The sequence below is a fragment of the Loxodonta africana genome, chromosome 4, assembly GCF_030014295.1.
Source record: "Loxodonta africana isolate mLoxAfr1 chromosome 4, mLoxAfr1.hap2, whole genome shotgun sequence".
NCBI lineage: Eukaryota > Metazoa > Chordata > Mammalia > Proboscidea > Elephantidae > Loxodonta > Loxodonta africana.
In genome coordinates this window covers 74,523,208-74,542,624 of record NC_087345.1, presented here as the reverse complement: position 1 = coordinate 74,542,624, position 19,417 = coordinate 74,523,208, and the positions used below count along the sequence as shown (strand labels likewise).

General features: G+C 32.9%; 1 protein-coding gene across 11 annotated transcripts in view; it reads left to right on the top strand.

The window, feature by feature from the left end:
- The window catches only part of MON2 (MON2 homolog, regulator of endosome-to-Golgi trafficking), a 146,925-nt gene that overhangs the window by 18,691 nt on the left and 108,817 nt on the right, over window positions 1–19,417 (top strand). For 8 of the 11 annotated variants that reach the window (XR_010321818.1, XM_023558375.2, XM_023558371.2 and 5 more), the window contains 6 exons: window positions 8,450–8,577; window positions 9,616–9,747; window positions 10,513–10,642; window positions 12,608–12,705; window positions 13,639–13,764; window positions 18,107–18,301. Coding sequence is in view for 10 of the 11 variants with exons in the window: in XM_023558375.2 (XP_023414143.1) it covers window positions 8,450–8,577; window positions 9,616–9,747; window positions 10,513–10,642; window positions 12,608–12,705; window positions 13,639–13,764; window positions 18,107–18,301 (809 nt within the window). In the remaining variant the exon portion in view is untranslated. Of the gene's footprint in view, window positions 1–5,299; window positions 5,381–7,647; window positions 7,698–8,449; window positions 8,578–9,615; window positions 9,748–10,512; window positions 10,643–12,607; window positions 12,706–13,638; window positions 13,765–18,106; window positions 18,302–19,417 lie in introns of all 11 variants that reach the window. The other 3 variants (XM_064283935.1, XM_023558379.2, XM_064283936.1) reach the window with 3 other exon arrangements.

Here is a 19,417-nt window from a genome sequence, read left to right as displayed (position 1 = left end):
GCCTTCTGTTCTTGCCTCAGTAATGAACATGGAAAAGAGGGAAACTGGCGTTTCATGAGAATCTGTTATGTTAAAGGTGATTGTGTCATCAGCTTAAACTCTGACATAAGTCAGCCTCATGGAGAAATATTATTATTCTCATTTTATAAAAGAAAATTGAGATGCAAAGAGATTATATTACTTGCCCAGGGTCTTGTGATAAGTGGTGGAATCAGATTGAAATCCAGGGTTGACTGTTCAGAGACCGTGTTCTTCCTGCCACTGTGCTGCCACGGTGCCTGAAAGTTTCCATACTAGCCACTCCCTCCCTAGTGTTTCATGCTTACTTCACTGATCCTTTAATCTGTATTTTCATCAGTGTTGTGAAAGTCAGCTAGTTATAGGAGAGAAGCAGTCCTTTTAAATTAATATATGCAAAGTCCAAATAATAAAGAACCTCTTTTATTCTCCTAAACCTATTTACATTTTTTAAAAGGATGCCACTAAATCTCATATTGGTGGAATTTCAAATTTAATTTTCAAGATAAGATTTTCAGGGGTAGTTTAGGTATGGAGATGGGAGTGGATTTTACTTAGGCTAGCCAGCTTTACTGGAAATTTGCCCTTAGGGTTAGTTTTCCTAAATTGCATCTGTTTCTCACAATCTCTTCCTGATTTTGAACAGTCTCTCAAAACACCAAAAAATTTTATAGCATTATTCACAGCTGTGGCAAGTCTCTACGTATATTGAGAAGGGATGTGGTGGGAAAAGGCGAAGGTGGTTGGCTTGGGAGGTGGGCGCATGGGTTGTGGGAGATGCGTGTTGGGTAGATTAGCTACTGTGGGGAAATTAGTGGACTGTGGGGAAGTTGGAGACAGTAGCTAGTTATATTAGAATATCATTAAGGGTATTTACCTTGCTACTATCATTTTTTATACCGTGGTAAGTCCTTTAATTATTCTCCAGTAATAGAATTTTTTATTGGTTCTGTAGTTGATGGAAGATTAAAAAAGTTTTATGTCTTCAGAGGATCACTGTCTATTTCAGTGTTCTATATTTAAATAAAATGTCTGGTTAGTTAATCTCAGGGACGAGTAAGAAAAATTTTGGCTCAGTCAGTTGAGTTTAATGTATAGACAGGCTGTTAATTTCATTTTAATTCAGTTAACTTTATTCAGGTCAAGCTAGAAGAGATCTTTATGTAATACAATTAATAGTTTGTACTTTATTCACTATAGTACCCAAAGCCATGAATTTGAGGAGGTTTATTAGCATCTAAACTTTTCCTAGTATTTTTTTTACCAGGTATTTATAGCAGCTGATACCTACAAAGAGAGATATTTGTAGACCACTGTCATCTTCAAAATCAAAGGCTCTTAAAAACAAGAGTCTAAATTAGTGTATTGTTTCTATCCTACATAGTTAATACAGAGTACAGTTAATACTGAGAAAAATGTTTGGTTAACTTTTTAAAAAATTTCTTGAGAAATGCTTACATCTCTATAGTCCTTGAGACTATAGGGGAATATAGGGTATTACTTTAGTGCTGTATTGGATGTCAAAGATACCAAACAATTGAGTATCTAATGACATGGGATATTGAATTTTCATATACCCCTGCATATTCAGAAAATACAAAAGATTGCTATAAAAATCAAGACTCTTGATTAGGATCAACTAGTCTGATAATTATACTCAACATAGATTTCTAGCCAACTTTAGTTTTCTTCGATTTATTTTCGAAAGGAAGTTTATTTACATTGTAGAGTCAGTCTTTGCTTTACATTTCCTCTTCTTTTAAGCATCCTCCTTTAATGTTTATTTTTCTTTGTTTTCACTGCTGTCATGAATGCTGACATAAGTGGGAATGCTATGCCAGGTAATGTCAGCATTGATTCACATGTACAGATCATTATCTCAAAATATTCTTTTTCTTTAAAAATAAACTCTGCAAACGAGAGCTAACAGCATAGTTTTTCATTTACAAGGCTAAATGCCTTTATCTTTCATCTGACTACCATATATTGCAAATCGTTTTTTTATTATCCTAGTTTATAATATACTAGAAATTGAGAAGGCTTGCATTACGCATAAATTACATGAACAGAGAATCTACTTTTTAGATAGGTATTTGAAACAAGGAAGTAAATGAAGTTGTGATATCTTTTACAATTTATGTATAACTTCTACCCAAAATCATAACAGTTACATCTACCTGTGGCTTTCAGCTACTGTCAGTATACATATAGAATATTTCATAGATAATCATTATGTATGACTTGAAGTGTTCTTTTCTCACACAGTTTTCCTCCATCTTTTTCATTTCTACATAACTTTATTACTTAAAAGTATCTAATTTAAGTAGCAATGAGTAAATATACTTTGGATTTTTTTTTCCCTGTGTTAAAAGGTAATTTATCTGTTTATTTTATTTAGTATATTCTATCTTGTCAACACACATGTACTTGTGATATTTTACAGACATCTCTAGAATATATCATGCAATGGATTCTTAGTAAGGAAATATGTAAGAAGCACTAGGGGACATACAAAAATGAGCAATATAACTCATTATATGGAAATATAAGAAATATACTTGAAGTATGTTTGTGCTATTCATTTTGTTTACCATACATGCTCCTCCATATGCCTTTTGAAGTCCTTAAAATTCAAAATATATTTCCTTTTGCCAGAAACTTTCCTTTCTAGATGACGTACTCTTTACGCTTAGGTTCAGTATCTTATCCTTCCTCATGTTGCCATATTACATGGAGAAGAGTAAGCACTCATTAAATGTAGGCTGAATAAATGAATCACTCCAAGATGCAAGCAAGACTGTTAGTGCTGCCATTCGTGTGTTTTTCTTCCCTCTTTAATTTCACACTTTATAATTATGTGAGTACCTTAATTTTGTCATTTTTTTTAGTTTATGTTAACCAGATTACAGAGTAGTGAAGGAAATAGACCAGTAAATACAATTTTAATATTGTGTGATAAATGCCAAGGTGGAAGTATATACAAAGTTGCTGTGTGACTGCAGCCTGGAAACAGAAGCTCAGTCTTGAAACCTGAAGAGGAGTTAGCCAGGCATGTAGAAGTAAGATGAAGAAGTAGAAGATAAAAGGGACTCTTTAAACAAACACATGAGGTATAAAACAGCTGGTGTATTTGGATACATTATTCAACTATAGCTTGAATATAAAGTATGAAGGGGAGAATAGATATCAAGGAGATCATAAGGGACATAGTGTGACAGCCAGAGCAGCTTGATGGAAAGCCACTAGAGAGTTTGAAGCAGTAAATTATTCTGTCTCAGTGTAGAGGATATATTTCATTGTAACATCACTAAAACAGATCAGTTAGGAGATTATTCCTATAATCTAGGCTAGAAGACATGAAATCACAAATTGACCTGTCTGGCCAGGGCGATGACACAGTTTGTGTACAATGTAATGTGTTCTTATTCCCGCCCACCCTTGGATTTTTTTTCCCCTTTTTAAATTTTTAATTTTGTATCCTGCCTTTTATTATAAGTATTTTTCTGCGATGCCATCTTTTTTAAAAATTTTAATTGCTATATGATATTTCAGCAAGTGAGTTGTCATTTCTTTAACCGTTCCTTTATGTTAGGCATTTTTCAGTATTTAGAGTTATTTCTTTAAGATAAATTTCTAGATTTGGAATCACAAATGAACTTGTTTAAAATTCTTGAAAAGATTGTGAAAGTTTATACCTTTACCAACAATGAGTGTATTTTTATAGCATCCTTGTCAGGATTATTATTTTAAAAAATGTTTTTTGATAATTGAATCGGTAAATGACTTCCTATTTAATTTACATTTTTTATGTTGAACAGTTTTCTTTATATGCATTAAATTATTTATTTTCTTATTTTATACTCATTTCTTTGAGTTTTTGTGTTTTCCTTATCAATTTGCTTTAGCTATTTGTATAGCAAAAATATTAGCGTCCCTTTGTGTTTACATCATTTTTTCCCCAGATCATTTACCTTTTAATTTTTTTTAATTAGATGCTGTCTTTGGCTGGGTTCTCTAGAGGAGCAAAACCAGTGAAGCATGTGTATATGTGTGTGTGTGTGTGTATATATGTGTGTGTGTGTGTATATATGTGTGTGTGTGTGTGTATATATGTGTGTATACCCACACAGAGACATATGTATACAGAGAGATTTATTTCAGGGAAATGGCTGATGCAGTTGTGGAGGCTGGCAAGTCCCCAATCTGTGCATCAGGCATCAGGCTGGAGGCTTTTCCTGACTCAAGTGGTTGCAGGGGCTGAGGAACCCAAAATCGGCAGGCTGCTGGCTCACGGGGCTGCAGGAGCTGGCAAATCCCAAGAGCAGGAGGTTAGGCAGCAGGCTGCTGGCTCACGTCCCAAGAACCGAGGTCAGATGATGAGAAGTTGGATGCAGGATTGAGAGAGAGAGCTTTGCCAGAACATCCATATATTTGGATGCAGACCACACCCCCAAGGAGACTCCCCTTACATCAGATCACAGAATGGAGGATAATTATGGAACACTGAGAATCATGGTTTCGCCAAGTTGACGTGTAACATTAACCATCACAGATGCTTGTCATTTATGTAATTAATTCCTCTGATTTCTTTTGTTGCTCTCGTTTTAGAAAGCCCTTTTCATTCTACGTAGTTAATAAACATTCATCTTTATTTTCTTAGTTTTTCTGTAGTTTGATTTTTTTCCCCTTAGAATTATTAATGTATGGTACAGTGTGAGGATTTAGATTTTTTTTTTTCTTGTGCAAAATTAGGAAACCCTGGTGGCATAGTGGTTAAGAGCTATGGCTGCTAACCAAGAGTTAGGCAGTTCAAATCCACCAAGTGCTCCTTGGAAACCCTATGGGTGCAGTTCTACTCTGTCCTAGAGGGTTGCTGTGAGTCGGAAGCAACTCAACAGCAGTGGGTTTGGTTGAGTTTTGGTTTTGCAAAATTACTAACCAATTGTACCAGCATCATTTGTTGAATAATCCTTCCCTGTCCTACAGTATGCCTTTAATATAAAACTACCTCTGCTTTTATTTGCCCTCATATCATTGAATCAATTAAGTATCTATTCAGACCTTTTGAACTCATTAGAAGTTCTTTTTTTAAAATTTTCTTAGGAATATCAGTCTTCCTCATAACTAGATTTTAAGCATTTTGAGGATAGAAATCATTTCTAAGTCACGTTTTATTTCTTTCACAAAAATTAAAATTTGTTGTTTATCACAATGAAATTTTTATTAACCCCTGTTAATGTGATTTTTAGTGGGGTATCCTAGTTTAATTCTTTTTTTCCAGGATAAAACTACAATTATGCAGTGAAACTGCTCAGAGCAAGGAAACCCCTAGGATATGGGGACCCTCCTGGATCTCTTTCAGGTGTGTGAAAGTGCATCATTTGATCTCACAGTTATATAATTTGGAAATGCAATACTTACCAAACATACAGTGTTGGCTCTGTTAAAAGAGTTATGCGTATTATAGGACTTAAGTGGAAAATAAACTTTTCCTTTTCTTTCCCCCAAAAGCTATTTTTATGAAGTTTGATTAAAAAGGATCAACCATTTTCTTTTTTCTGGAATGATATATAAAGTGGTTAAAGCAAGATGTCTTTTATGTTACTGTACAGCCTTTCCTTTTGCCTAAGGAATGTTTTCTATAAAGCTACCTTTTAGTAGCATATCATTAAAATTACTATATACAAAGACAGAAGAAATATCCCTCCATCAGAAGAGCAAGATCAATTTCTGCTTTCAAGGACCACTATCATTTTTTAAAGAAGCAGAAAAAAAAAAAAATGTAACTTTTTTTCCCTTAGCTTTCTCTTATCAAGTTTTGATCTAGATATGGTATATATATTTTTTGCTTTTTAGACTGTGTTTCAAAAGACATAGAGCAACAGGTTTTTAAAATTATTTTGTTGGTCATCAATTCTAGATAATGTAGAAACTTCCTTTCTGACCTTTATATTTTCATGTAACTGGGGAGGGAAAAAAGTGAGAAGGAGAAGAGGAATAGGTTTTTGATTCCTTTAAGTTACATTAAAATAAGGTTTTTAAAAATTATGTTTATTACTACTTCAAGTCAATCTCAGTTTGATAGACTGACACAATTCAGCATTTTACTGTGATTTCCTTTTTTAATTGATTCTAAGATGTATGGTTGTTTTTTTGTTTTTGTTTTTTTTACAGTTTAACATCCCTGAAATACAGGCATGCATCTTACAATTGATAGCACCTTAGAATCACTGTGGGCCAGGCAATGTTGTAGTTGTCTTTACTGGTGCTTTTGTGAACTTTATCATAGCTGTTTATATCATTGTTGCATCAGTTGAGTTACGTGTATTGTGGATACTACACAGGTGAAATTTAAAATGTCACCCTAGTTGTATAAAATCTTTCTGTTAGCATCTCGTGGTAAGATCAGGAAACAGCCAGCATCAAGTCATGTAGAATGTGTGTCAGTGGCTTAGAAGAAAACCCCAGAGACAATAGTGAAAAATTCTTTCAAGAAACGAGGCATCCCCAGTGTTCTTGATGGCTTGGAGAATGAAATTCTGAGGAAGAAATTTAAGTGATTAAAAAGCTTATGTCATAGTTAAATCGACACTAGGTTTCTTTATTCGTAATATTACTGGTGTATTTTAAAATCAATGACATTGTGGACTCTAATACAATAATTGTTTTTTTGTTTTTTTCTTTAATAATGACAGGATCCCTTTCCTTTTTGTCTGAAGACTTTAGGCAGACAACTTTAAAATGAAAATCATTAGTTCTTTTTTGGCACTTTTAACTTCCATTATCGTTAGAGTACTGTTTACGTTAAAGAGTTGCAGCATGATGTTGCAGGAAGATACGGAACCAGAAGTTAGAAGACCTGTTTTCACGTTCTGGCTTTACAGTCTACTTATTGTTTCACTTGGGCCAAATCGGGTCTTCGGCCATGATAAACTATAAGATTATTGTGATGATCAAATGAGAAACACATGTTAACATCATAAAAATTACAAATGTACCTTGTTACTATTGAAAGCTCTGAATTCGAATCACATTTAATAGTAAAGAATGCTCAGTGGTGGTAGGGGTAGCCTTATAGTCTAGTGATTCTGGCAAGATTGAATATGGTGGGATATTTAACCACTGCTTTAGAATAGTGTTTTTTTGAACTTCACGGTCATCTTTTAATTCATACCAATGGTTTGAGACATTGTTATACATGTATAAAATCCTTATAAACAAGAAAGCAAGGAAATGAGAGGGAACCCTTTTGGAAACACACTTCTTTGCCGGTCATTTTTGCCGTTTCTTAGATCTGCTGAATTGGTAATTTATGCTGGGGTACTGAGGCACTTTGCACAGCTTGCTTTAACAGGAAATTATCGTTTTTATTTATCATAAGAAAGGAGCTTTGGGAGATGAAAGAAAGGTGGGGATTTAGATGATAAAGTTAACACTGATTTTACAATTTTAATGGTGATTCTGGATGACTTTTTCTAGGTTTCTTTTGAAAAAACATTTTAAAAACTCAGATTTGTATGTCTTTTTTACATGTCTTGCCTCAAAAATTGGTGGATTTAGTATCTTTGAAAACATACCAAACACATGTTCAATGTTCTCTTGACTTAGAATTCCATGTTATTTATTCAGATTTCCTGAGGATGACAAACTTGTCTTATTCATCTTTGTGTAGTTATTCAGTAAGTGTATATTGATTTAATTTCATTTTTGTAAATTTAATTATGTATAATTCAGTTTGTGCATTTTCTAGCCTCATATGTTTTTGTTGCCACTTGAAAACTTCTCAAAGACTTGGCTTGGTAGAAGGAATCACATTAAGGTTTGGGATTATAGCATATACATATAATTACTTTGAAATAATATTTCAGTAGTAAGAAGAGTGATGTTATTGTTTTTAATGGGTTGTGTCTATTTCTTAAAGAAAAAGTAGGGATATATAAATTTAAGGCATATAGTAAAATTCTAGGGAGCTTCTGAATATTCATTCACGAATGTGTTGGGATGATATATATATATATATATATATATTGTATACTATTTTAAATTGCTTTTTCTGCTCTAGGGTATAAATTCCAATTCATAGTGTCCCTCCTGTACTATAAGAAATAGGGTGCTTCTCTGAGACGGGACAGAATTTCTGAGAACCCATACACTAAATGTCCTTAGAGTTTATAGCAGAAGATGGAGGAGAACCAAATGACAGAGTGCTAGGAGAAAGCAAGGAAAGCTGTAGTTAAGGGGTATAGTGTAGGTACAATATCTGCAGTTTCTAGCTGAAATATTTTAACTTTTACTACAGGACTTTTATTTTGGTATTTATTTTCCATAAAGCAGTTCTTATTAAGATTGCCATTGCTGGTTGTAATTATACAAAGTATCTATTCCTAATTATGAATTAAATTTAATAATTTACTTTATATGTATTCTAAAGCATTGAAAGAGAACAGCTCAGAAGTTGTTCAGCCTTTTTTAATGGGATGTGGAACTAAGGAACCGAAGATCACTCAGCTATGTTTGGCAGCTATTCAGAGACTAATGTCACATGAAGTTGTGTCTGAGGTAATATGAAGATTTTTATCTGAAATGTGCATCTAAGAATAGAATCAGGAATTTTTATAAGGGGAGAATGAAACATACTTGATATTTAATGTAAGTCAGTTTTATAAAACAGTGTTCTTGAAGGAAACTGCTTAATTTAAAAATATTGCCAAACTGTCTAATTATTAAACACTCTTAAAGAATGAATAAAGATGAAGTGCATTTTTTCAAGTCATTTGTAATCTAAGAAGTCACAGTTCAGTAGTACAGATAGCAATTTTGAGAATCAAGCGAATTTTCGGTGTTATTGCATAGTTACTTAATATAATTCAGCAATTTTTAAAAAATGGTAGGAGGGAATATTATTGGTTTGTTTCCTAGAGCATCTGAATTGATAATTTGTTGTTCATTAACTTTAGTGCATTGTTTGTATCTAACCTTATGAAGGTAAAGCAAAAAAAAAAAAAATTTTGTCCCTCTTAATCTGTGTCCTGTTTTGTTTTCAAATTTAATGATATTACCTTAATCCTGTACTCCATAAGGTACTCTATGTAACAGAAGTGGTAAATTCTTTTGCCCTTACCATGGGGTCCTAAACAATGTCTGATTTAATTGAGTTTATAAATGTGTTGTTAATTTAAGTTGCATTTTGCTATTTCTATAACATGTTATAGGTGAAATAATAAAATAACCAGTAGCAGACTCAGTTAATTTGGGTATGTCCATATTATTTACAAATGTCCAAATGAAATACACTCATATTATTCTAGAAATGAACTTTGATTTTGGCCAGGTATTTCAGAGCTACATGCTGCTGTTTAAGTATATTCAAGTGGGATATTACATTTTAGAGTAATTTACTTTTTTGAAAAGAAAATTCGTTGGTTTCATGTTTCATGTTAGCTGAGAGACATGTGTTTGGGTCAGCAGATCTAAAAACATGATTTTTGTTGTTGTGATCAAGAAATTCTCTCTAGGAGAGGGAAGGTTTGTGTACATTTTCTTACTTAGGTATATATAATTTATTTGTTGACAGTAATTAAAATAATTATTTTACAGACTGCAGCTGGCAATATAATTAACATGCTTTGGCAGCTAATGGAAAATAGTCTTGAAGAACTTAAGCTACTTCAAACAGTTCTTGTTCTTTTGACAACCAATACAGTAGTTCATGACGAGGCACTCTCTAAGGTAGGAAACTTAATTGCAAAAGTATATAAATGTTTTGAGCAGTATTTGAATAAACTGAAAGAGAAAAGTCTGGTGCTGTTTAAAGCAAAAGCCACATCCCTGTAAGCTATTGTGATGATTGATATTATACATTTATAACTATCAGGGCCTTGTTTTCCCCAGATTAGAGTTGAAATCAAGTTAGGCTTAAGTAAAGCCCTTTGGGTACAGCTGAGAGGCTTAGTTACCAATAGGAAAGAGAAAAGTAGCAGAGAATAGGAGTAGAGGAAAAGGGAAGTGAGAACAAGAATATTTTGAGAGGTGTCAGTGTTCACAGTTGCCTTGAGGTTTTAGATTCCCTGTAATAGCCCTTCCCCCTTTAAAAATAATTTTCATATGGATGTGATATGTAAGTCATTTTAAATTTACCTGTGTCCCTTAAGTGGGTGAAAAGTCTTCTTTCAGCTTTTACACTAGATAAGCTGTGTGTATGATACCTATTTCTCAATTCCTCCCCACTCCCACCCTCTTTGGTAATATATAACAACTGTTCCATTACTTATTTCACTATTTTAAAAGTTTTTTTTTTTAATTATGAAATATTTCTAAAGACCAAAAACTGGAAAGTGCAAAGAGTAATAAGAGTCTTCAATTAATGCTTTATTTTTAAAAGTTTCTTTGGACTTTCTGTAATAGTTCTATTATAATTTGCATGGGTTACATCAGATAAAGTTAATAGCCATACTTTTCAGTCTTATTTCACACTAAATAAAAATTGATTTTTAGGCAATTGTTCTTTGTTTTCGGCTACACTTCACAAAAGATAATATTACAAATAATACAGCTGCTGCTACAGTGCGACAAGTTGTTACTGTCGTTTTTGAGAGGATGGTTGCTGAAGATGAAAGACACAAAGGTAAAGTAATAAATATTTCCTTTGATGGGACATGGGTCTTACATACATGATTTTACTTTTATTGATGTTCATCCTTTGTCCTGTGAATTTGGGGTACCCCAAGATTAGAATACATTAAAAATGCATCTGTCGTAACATTATTACTGATATTGTGTGTTAATAACCATCAGTGCCTTGTTTTCCCCAGTGGCAATTTAAAAATAAACCCCCCATAATTTTATCACTCTAAGAAGCTGACTTTTCACTTTCCATATTACTTCTAATATGTATGCATAATTTCACACTGAAGGTGAAATTTTGTGTTTTTAAATGAAACATCACATTATATGTGTTTTTAACCAAACATTACATTATACATTAATTTTTCATGTTATTCTTTTATCTTCATAATTAAAATTTTAATGGTTACATTATATTTTGTAGCTATTCTATAACATAATAGTCTCCTATTGGACACACTTTGTATTCAATATTTTAGCATTGCTGTTTTGAATGTCTTCCTACATATAAATTTTTTCCACCTTTTGTATTATCTCTTTAGGATAAATTCTCAAGAATGAGCTTCCCTAGTGTGAATTTTTGTCTGCTTATTCACATGTGTGAAGAAAATTTATATAATATAAAGATTAATGTTTTATATTTTCATCAAATACCTGTAGTGTAATTTTTAACATCTTTTTCTCTGTAATTTGAAAAAACTCCCTAAAACTTAGAAACACATCCTTTCAAAGATCTGACAGATAATTGCTGTTTCTGTTATAATTTCTGTAATTTGATAACTTTTAAAATGAGGTATCATATTTTTCATTTATCATCCTTACCTGATGAACAGTAAAATTTTCTATGATCAGTTGAAAAGATCAGAAGGTGCTACAATCATGAGCAACCTGTCTGTATCATATAACCAAGAAACACAAGGCTATTTTTCCCTTGCATAATTTATGTGCTTTACAATCTCTCATTACATTTAATATTCTTTTGGCAATACTGGTAAAAAATGGCAGTGCTAGTAACTGTTTAGTAATGACTTCACTTTTCATGAAATTAAACATTTGTCAATAGTCAGATTTTTCACATTCAGTTTCAGGCATTTTTAGCTCATTGGGTGATTAGAACATTTCCTATGACTTTTGTATGTTGATTTTCTATATATTTCTTGAGGGGAAAACCAGATGAAATTACTAGCAGTTTGGAATGTTAAGGAATTAATCTTACAGTACAGCATACTTAGTTAAGTATTCATAATCACATTTAATAAAAATAGGGCAATTTTCCAGTATGAGTGTTTTATAAATTCAAAACCTCAGTATGATTCTGGGATTGATAGTTTAAGCTGAGTGTCTCTGAAGGCTAGTATCTCTTTTAATACTTTCTAATAAGGTAGGAAAAACTTAGACTGTCTTTCAAATAGTCATTAAGTAAGGCAACATTTATTTAAAACAGGCTTGCATAATTTACAGGTAATGACATCTTATTAGTATTCAAAGAAATGCTCAGTTGGAAAACACTATGCTAGCTGACTCTTAGCTAGTGAATATCTATACCACTGACATAGTAATTGTGGCAGATCAAGCAGTTAATTCTAGTACAGATGGTGAGACGATATTGTGATTAACTATATGGTGAACTTTTGTGTTTGATTATTTAAAGGCACAAAGATTATATGAATTTCAAACTTAGGAAATAAAGGGACTGGAGAATGGAGACTGGGAAAATCAGATATATGGACAAAAATACTAGGCTTGTTAAAATGAATATGTGGTAATGAAGAGTGGTTTTTATGGCATTTTGTGTAAAAATAAATTCCCCAATTTTTTTTTCACTTTGGAGGCATAGTTCTGAACTTAAAATTAATGTTTATAGTTCTGTAAACAAGTATATATTTGATATATAACTTTTAAATAGTGTACATGATTTATTATAGGCTATTATGAACTCCTAAAATCCATCCTATTTTGATTGCAGTTATTACAGAACAACCAGTACTGGTACAAGGAAACAGTAACAGAAGATCTGTCAGCACCCTCAAACCTTGTGCTAAAGATGCATATATGCTTTTTCAGGTATTTCAGTTGAGAAAAATAATTTTTATTATAAAATTTTGTGAGTATTTTGAAAATTTATGTCTGACTTAATATTTCTTATTAAAATATGTCAAAAGTAAAATTGAAAAAAGTTCTAATAAAAAAGCAACTTCTGTGTTTACTGTATACTAGATAATTAACTTGATGAACTGTTACAATTCACTTTAAGGATACAGAATGAATTAAAACCAGAACTAGAAAATAGGTACATTAGGAGTGACTAGACTCACACATGGGGTCGCTATGAATCCGATCGACTCGACGGCAACTGGCTTTAAGGTCCTGGAGGGTGCAGATGGTTGCACTCAATTACTAACTGAAAGGTTGATGGTTCGAAACCACTCAGCATTGCAGCAGAAGACAGCCCTGGTGATCTACTTCTGTAAGCTTACAGCCATTGAAAACCCTGTGGAACACAGTTCTGTTCTGAAACACATGGGTCGCCATGAGTAGGAATCAACTCAACAGCAACTGGTTGTTTTTGGTTTTTAGTCATATATAAAATAATTCCTTTAACAAGAAAATTTTAAATAAATTTTTGCTCTATTTCATATAATTTGATATACAGATACCTATTTTTTGTGAATAAATCTTTTAAGTACAATAAGATTCTGCACTGAAAATTTTATTAATTTGGATTAAAGAGTTATTTTAAATGGGTTTTCACCAAAAGAATTTTAAATTAACTGATTATCTGTACATACTGTATATTGTTAGTAGTTATAAGATTGTTTAGAATCTATCAAGTATATAACTTGCCAAAATTTGAGTTACTGATGCTTAGTTTCTGAGGAGTGAAAATACTGTTCTATAAGAAGAGAGAATTTTTTTTTTCTTCTTATTTTTGTCAACTGTGAGTTTTGAAAGACACATTTTATTCTAAACATGAAATTGTTTGATTTATTTTCCCAGGACCTTTGTCAGTTGGTTAATGCTGACGCCCCTTACTGGCTAGTAGGCATGACAGAAATGACTCGGACATTTGGCCTCGAATTACTTGAGTCAGTCCTGAATGATTTTCCACAAGTCTTTTTACAGGTAAGCCATTTATAGTATCTTGCAGCAAGATTAATCTTTAATTTTTTCAGATATCATTTTTTAAAGAAAGCAACATGTATTTTTTTCACATTAATAAATGTAAAGAATTATTGCCTCAGACTTTGAACATAACAATTTAGTGTTATATTACAGTTTTTTAGTGCCATAACATTATGAAATTTTAAAACTAGAGGGAATCTTAGAAATTATCTAGCCAGGTGTTTCCCAACCTATAGGTCTATGAAGGGACTATGGTAGCTGAGTTACTTTTATTGTATTTAAAAGCCTAATAGAAATTGTATTACTGATTTTTACTTATGTATGTAGCTATGTGTTTTAGATAATTTAAATGGAAAAAAGAATTAGTCCTTAACAAATATGATGTGCAGTGTGAGATATTTCAAAACAGAGGTTAATAGGGGAAAAAGTAAGAAGCAATTCAAATTTACCATTTTACTTGTAAGAAACTGAAGTCCAGAAGTGATTCAATGACTTACAAAGAGTTCCTTAGTTATTAGTAGATCTTGAACTAAAATCTTTGAACTACTCATTTAGCTCCGTCCCTGCCTTGCTGCCTCTCTAAATAATCCATTTCATCCTTTACTGTTGTCTATAAAATATGTCAATCAAGTGCCATGGTAGTATAAGATCCTTTAGCCCAGGAGTTGGGACTGAAGATTTTTTGATACAGTTCATCATTTTGGTATATGTATATTAGGCAATTGTTAATGCTTTTAGTGATAATGAGTTATATTAACTGATGATTTCCTTCCTTGTAATAGGATAAGCAGTATTTAGATATGACTTGTCCAACAGTTTTATATAAAATGATAGTCGTAATAGCTACCACTTTTTAAGTGCCTACTGGATGCTATGACTGTTGCATATTTCCTACATATCTCATTAAATTTAATTTTCATAAAATGCCTGAGATATACCATGAGGAAACAGAGACTTCCAGAAGATTAAGTAATTTGTCTGAGGCTCCATGGTTTGTAAGTGATGGAGTTGGAATTTGAACCTGTGTTCATCCAGATTCCAAATTAGTTTCTCCTCTTAATCTCTCTTTTTCTTTTATACCCTATATCCTAGCCATTACCTTAAAAATATATCCAAGACCCAGCTACCTCATGCCACTTCCACCACAGTCGTCCTATTCCAAGCCGCCATCACTCTTTGTCTGAATTACTGCATTAGCTTCCTAACTGGGTCTCCTTGCATCTCCACTTGCTCTACTTTACCGTAGTTGCTTGTCACAGCACACCCAGAATGGCCTTTTAAAACAAGTCAGATCATTTCACTCCTTTGTAAAAGTACTTCAGTAAGATGTCCTCTTCACCCAGCGAAGATTAAGTTCTTTTTATGGTCTGTGGGACTTTTCATGGTCTAATTCCCAGTATTCCTTGATTTTATCTCTTCCTTTTCTTCCCCCCTTAGCCACTCTCTCTTTTTTGCTGTTTTCCTTAAGTGCCCCAAGCAGGCTTCTGCCTCAACCGTTGTACTTACAGTTTCCTGGGCCTGGGATTCTTTTCTCCCATATGGCTTGCTCCCTTTTTTGAGGACTTTGTTCAGCCATCAAATTATCAGACAAGAAAGACTTCCTCAACCACTCTGTGTAAATTGGCAACCTTTTTTTAATGTCAACACCTATACCTTTCTTACCTCTGATTTTTCTTTATAGCACTTCACTACCTCCTGATCTACATGTGTTTATTAGTTTATTTTCTCTCTTCGCCTACGAGGCGGGGACTTAATTCACTGTTATACAGGTGCCCAGAATACTGCGGCATGTGGTAGGTATTTAATAAATATTTGTAGAATCAATGAATTGGTAAATAAATTTGAAATAAAAATTTTGATAGGTTGGATTGTATTTTCTGACTTGAAGGAAAACATTTGAAAATATTTTCCCAGACTTATTGTAACCACAAAATTCCTACATTTTTTTTTTTTTTCCTGCTATAGTACAAGGCAGGGGCAGGGGAGGGGGATAACTATTCTATGTAAGATCCTAAAGTTTAGTCTTGAAAAATTTTCTTGCAAAGAGGTAGATACTTGTTTTCATTTACTCATCATTCACTCATTCAACCAGTATTTACCAGGCAACTACAGTGTTCTGGCCAGTGGGTTCAGTGCCAAGGATTTAGAATAAGACTAATGAAATCTCTGCCCTATGGTGCTTACAAATCTAATGTGGAGAAAGATGTTAATTAACTGAAGATAAGCTATATAAAGAGTTCTTTGAAAGAGAAGTATAAAAAGTCCTGTGGAAATGAATAACATAGATACCAAACCTGGTTGGTATGTGTGGGACAGGGATAGGGATGAATCAAGGATATGATTTTTAAGCTTGTACTTGAAAGACGAAGAGTAATTAATTATGGGGTAGGCGGAATAGGAAAAGAATGCTCCAGACAGAGGATGTTGCAAGAGCAGTGACCCTGAGAAAGGGTCTGTCTTCTCTTCTAGAAAATACAGTAGGGACATTGGAAATTGTGTTTAACTCTGTATACCTGTTGCCTAGCACAGTACCTAGCACATATTAGGCACTTAGAAGTAATTGCTGAATAAATCAGTGAATCACTGGAGTTCGCAAGGACAAGGCATTTTTAAAGATAACTTTCAGCTTTCTGGATTAAACAGTGAGCCATTTGCTGAGATGGTTCACTGCTTATTACAAGGGAGAGATTATTCAGTTTAGTACATACTCATTTTGAAATGTCTATGAAACATATAAAATGTTAGTGGGATTTATGAACCTTGAGCTCAGAAGGAACATCTGGGTTACAGTTATAAATGTTAATGTTGCTGACATATAGCTACTAATTGATGATACAGGATTGAATAGATATGGAAAAAGCATTGACTAGGGAGAGAAGGCCTGGTACTCTGGAGCTCTGAGGAGCTTCAGCATTAAATGGTTGGATGTGAGAGGATAAGCATGCAAAAGAGACTGAGAACGGGAGGCCAGAAAGCCAGGAACAAAGTGAGAGACTGACATAATAAAAGACAAAGGCAAAAAAATTTCAAGATGAACCAAGTAATCAGTTATGTCAGGTGCCTCTAAGAGATTTGGAAAGATGAAGACTGAAAAGTCAATGTTTGCTTTGGCCATAGAGATCATGGTGACTAGAATAAGAATAGCTTCAGTGGTATAGAGGTACTTGTTGGTGGTGGAGGAAGAATCCCAATTGCAGTGAGTTGAGTGGTGAGAGGGGAGCAGTAGATACAGTAGATAAACGTGTATGCTTTGTCTATAATATTATTATTAGCCAATACATAAAATAATTATTTTTATAAAGTATGAAAATGGACTTAACTATACTTTTCATTTAGTCAAAGAAACTAACTGCACATGTCAGAGTAGAATTTCAAATCACTTAACTGTTAAGATCCTATTTGGGGGGAAGGAGAATCAAAAAGCACCATTCAAATTCATATAAACATCAGGAAGTAAGTACACCTGGAAGTTAACAGTGACTAACTTGTCTCTGGGAGGTGAGATTAGGTAAGGCTTTTATTTTCATCTTTTTTAACTTATCTGTATTTTTTAATTTTTTTTCTTTAATGAGTCTGAGTTTTTAAAAGATACATTTTTTAAAACAACAAAAGCAAATATATTTCAAGGTTAGCCATTAAAATGCAAAGTAGGCCTTACATTGTTAGTAAAGTCGGACTACTCTTAGCTAATATAGGTAGGGCATTAACAGATTAAGACTTTCTGTTACCGTAAGTAGAATGTAAGAACTCTGCAAAATTCTCCAAACTTGTAAAATAATTATGCTTCTTCATCATTTTTTTATTAGTTCATTGTGTTCTGTTTAAGTAGTCTAAGTAAAACAAAAATTTTACAGTTAATCATTAAGTCTTCTCTGCACAAGTGGAATTGTTATCTTTGCAAAATAAAATCAGTGAATTATATAACTTATTATATTTTACATAGACAAGTATTCTCTCCCCAGCTGCCTAATTTAAATGCTCTTCTGTTTGAATTTGAGTAATATTTTCTTTCTTTCATTCTTTATGCTTTTAATTGTCAGTGTCTAACTGAAAGTAAAGTTACTAGTAATAAGTACCAATTACTCAATTCCAAAATTATTAAATGTTCCTTTTTAATTTAAATACTTTTTAAAACTTGTTGAAATACTGATTATCATTTTGATCTTGCACTCTCAAAGAACATTAATTTCAGAATTGTGCATAAACTGTGAAATAGTAAATGATACAAACTTATCATAAAGCTAAATTATTAATACTGATTTTTATTTTCTGTGATACTGTTGTAGAAGTATTAAGTGCAAACAAATTTAATTATTTAATTCTTTTTTCTTTTCTTCGCTAGCACCAAGAATTTAGTTTCCTCCTCAAAGAAAGGGTATGTCCTCTTGTGATAAAGCTGTTTTCTCCAAATATAAAATTCAGACAAGGTTCCAGCACTTCATCTTCCCCAGCACCAGTTGAAAAACCGTATTTTCCCATCTGCATGCGTTTGCTGAGAGTAGTGTCTGTTCTAATTAAGCAGTTTTACAGCCTTTTGGTAAGTGCTAATTTCCATACATGTTTGTGTGTGTAATCACATGCAGTACTCTTTTTGGAAGGTATTCTGTTACAATGTGTTTAGCTTTTTTTATTTTAGCAGACTTTTTATGAATACCAGTCAGTGTTCTCCTAGGTACTCCAAAGGTTTATTCTGTCCTTTTTTGAATTGTGCTTATGTTTACATAGTATTTGTGTGTGTGTGTGTATCTATTCTTGACTTTTTATAATAATGGGACCGTACGATATTTGTCTTTTTGTGATTGACTTCTGTTTCACTCAGCATAATGCCTCCCAATTCATCCGTGTCATCCATGTTATGTTTTGTGGACTCCTCATTATTCTTGATACTTGCATAGTATTCCATTGTGTATATGTATCACAATTTGTTTATCCATTCATCCATTGATGGGCACTGAGGTTGTTTCCTTCTTTTTGCTATTGTGAATAATGCTGGAATGAACATAGTTGTGTATATGTCTATTGGTGTCACTGCTCTTATATCTCTAGGATATAAACCTAGGGGTAGGATTGCTGGATCATAGGTATTTCTATTTCTAGCTTTTTTAGGAAGCACCATACTGTTTTCCATATGTGGTTGTACCAATTTACAATCCCACCAGCAATGTATATAAGAGTTCCAGTCCTCCCACAACCTCACTAGCATTTGTTGTTTTCTATTTTTTTGATCATAGCCATTTTTGCAAGGGTGAGATGATATCTCATTGTAGTTTTGATTTACATCCCTCTCTAATGGCTGATGATCTTGAGCATCTTTTCATGTATTTGTTGGCCACATGAATGTCCACTTTGGTAAAATGTCTGTTCATGTTTTTTGCCCCTTTTTTGTTTGAATTGTTTGTCTTTTTGTTGTTGAGTTGTTGAAATTTTCTATATATTTTAGAGATTAGACCATTATCAGAAATGTCTTTGCCAAAGATTTTTTCCCAGTCTGTAAATTCTCTTTTTACTCTGTTGGTAAAGGCTTTTGATGAGCGTATTTAATTTTTAGGAAGTTATCTATTTTATCTTCTATCCATTTGTACATTTTTAGCTTTGTTTGATAGGCTATTTATGCTGAAAATTAGGTCTCCTAGTTTTGACCCTATGTTATCTT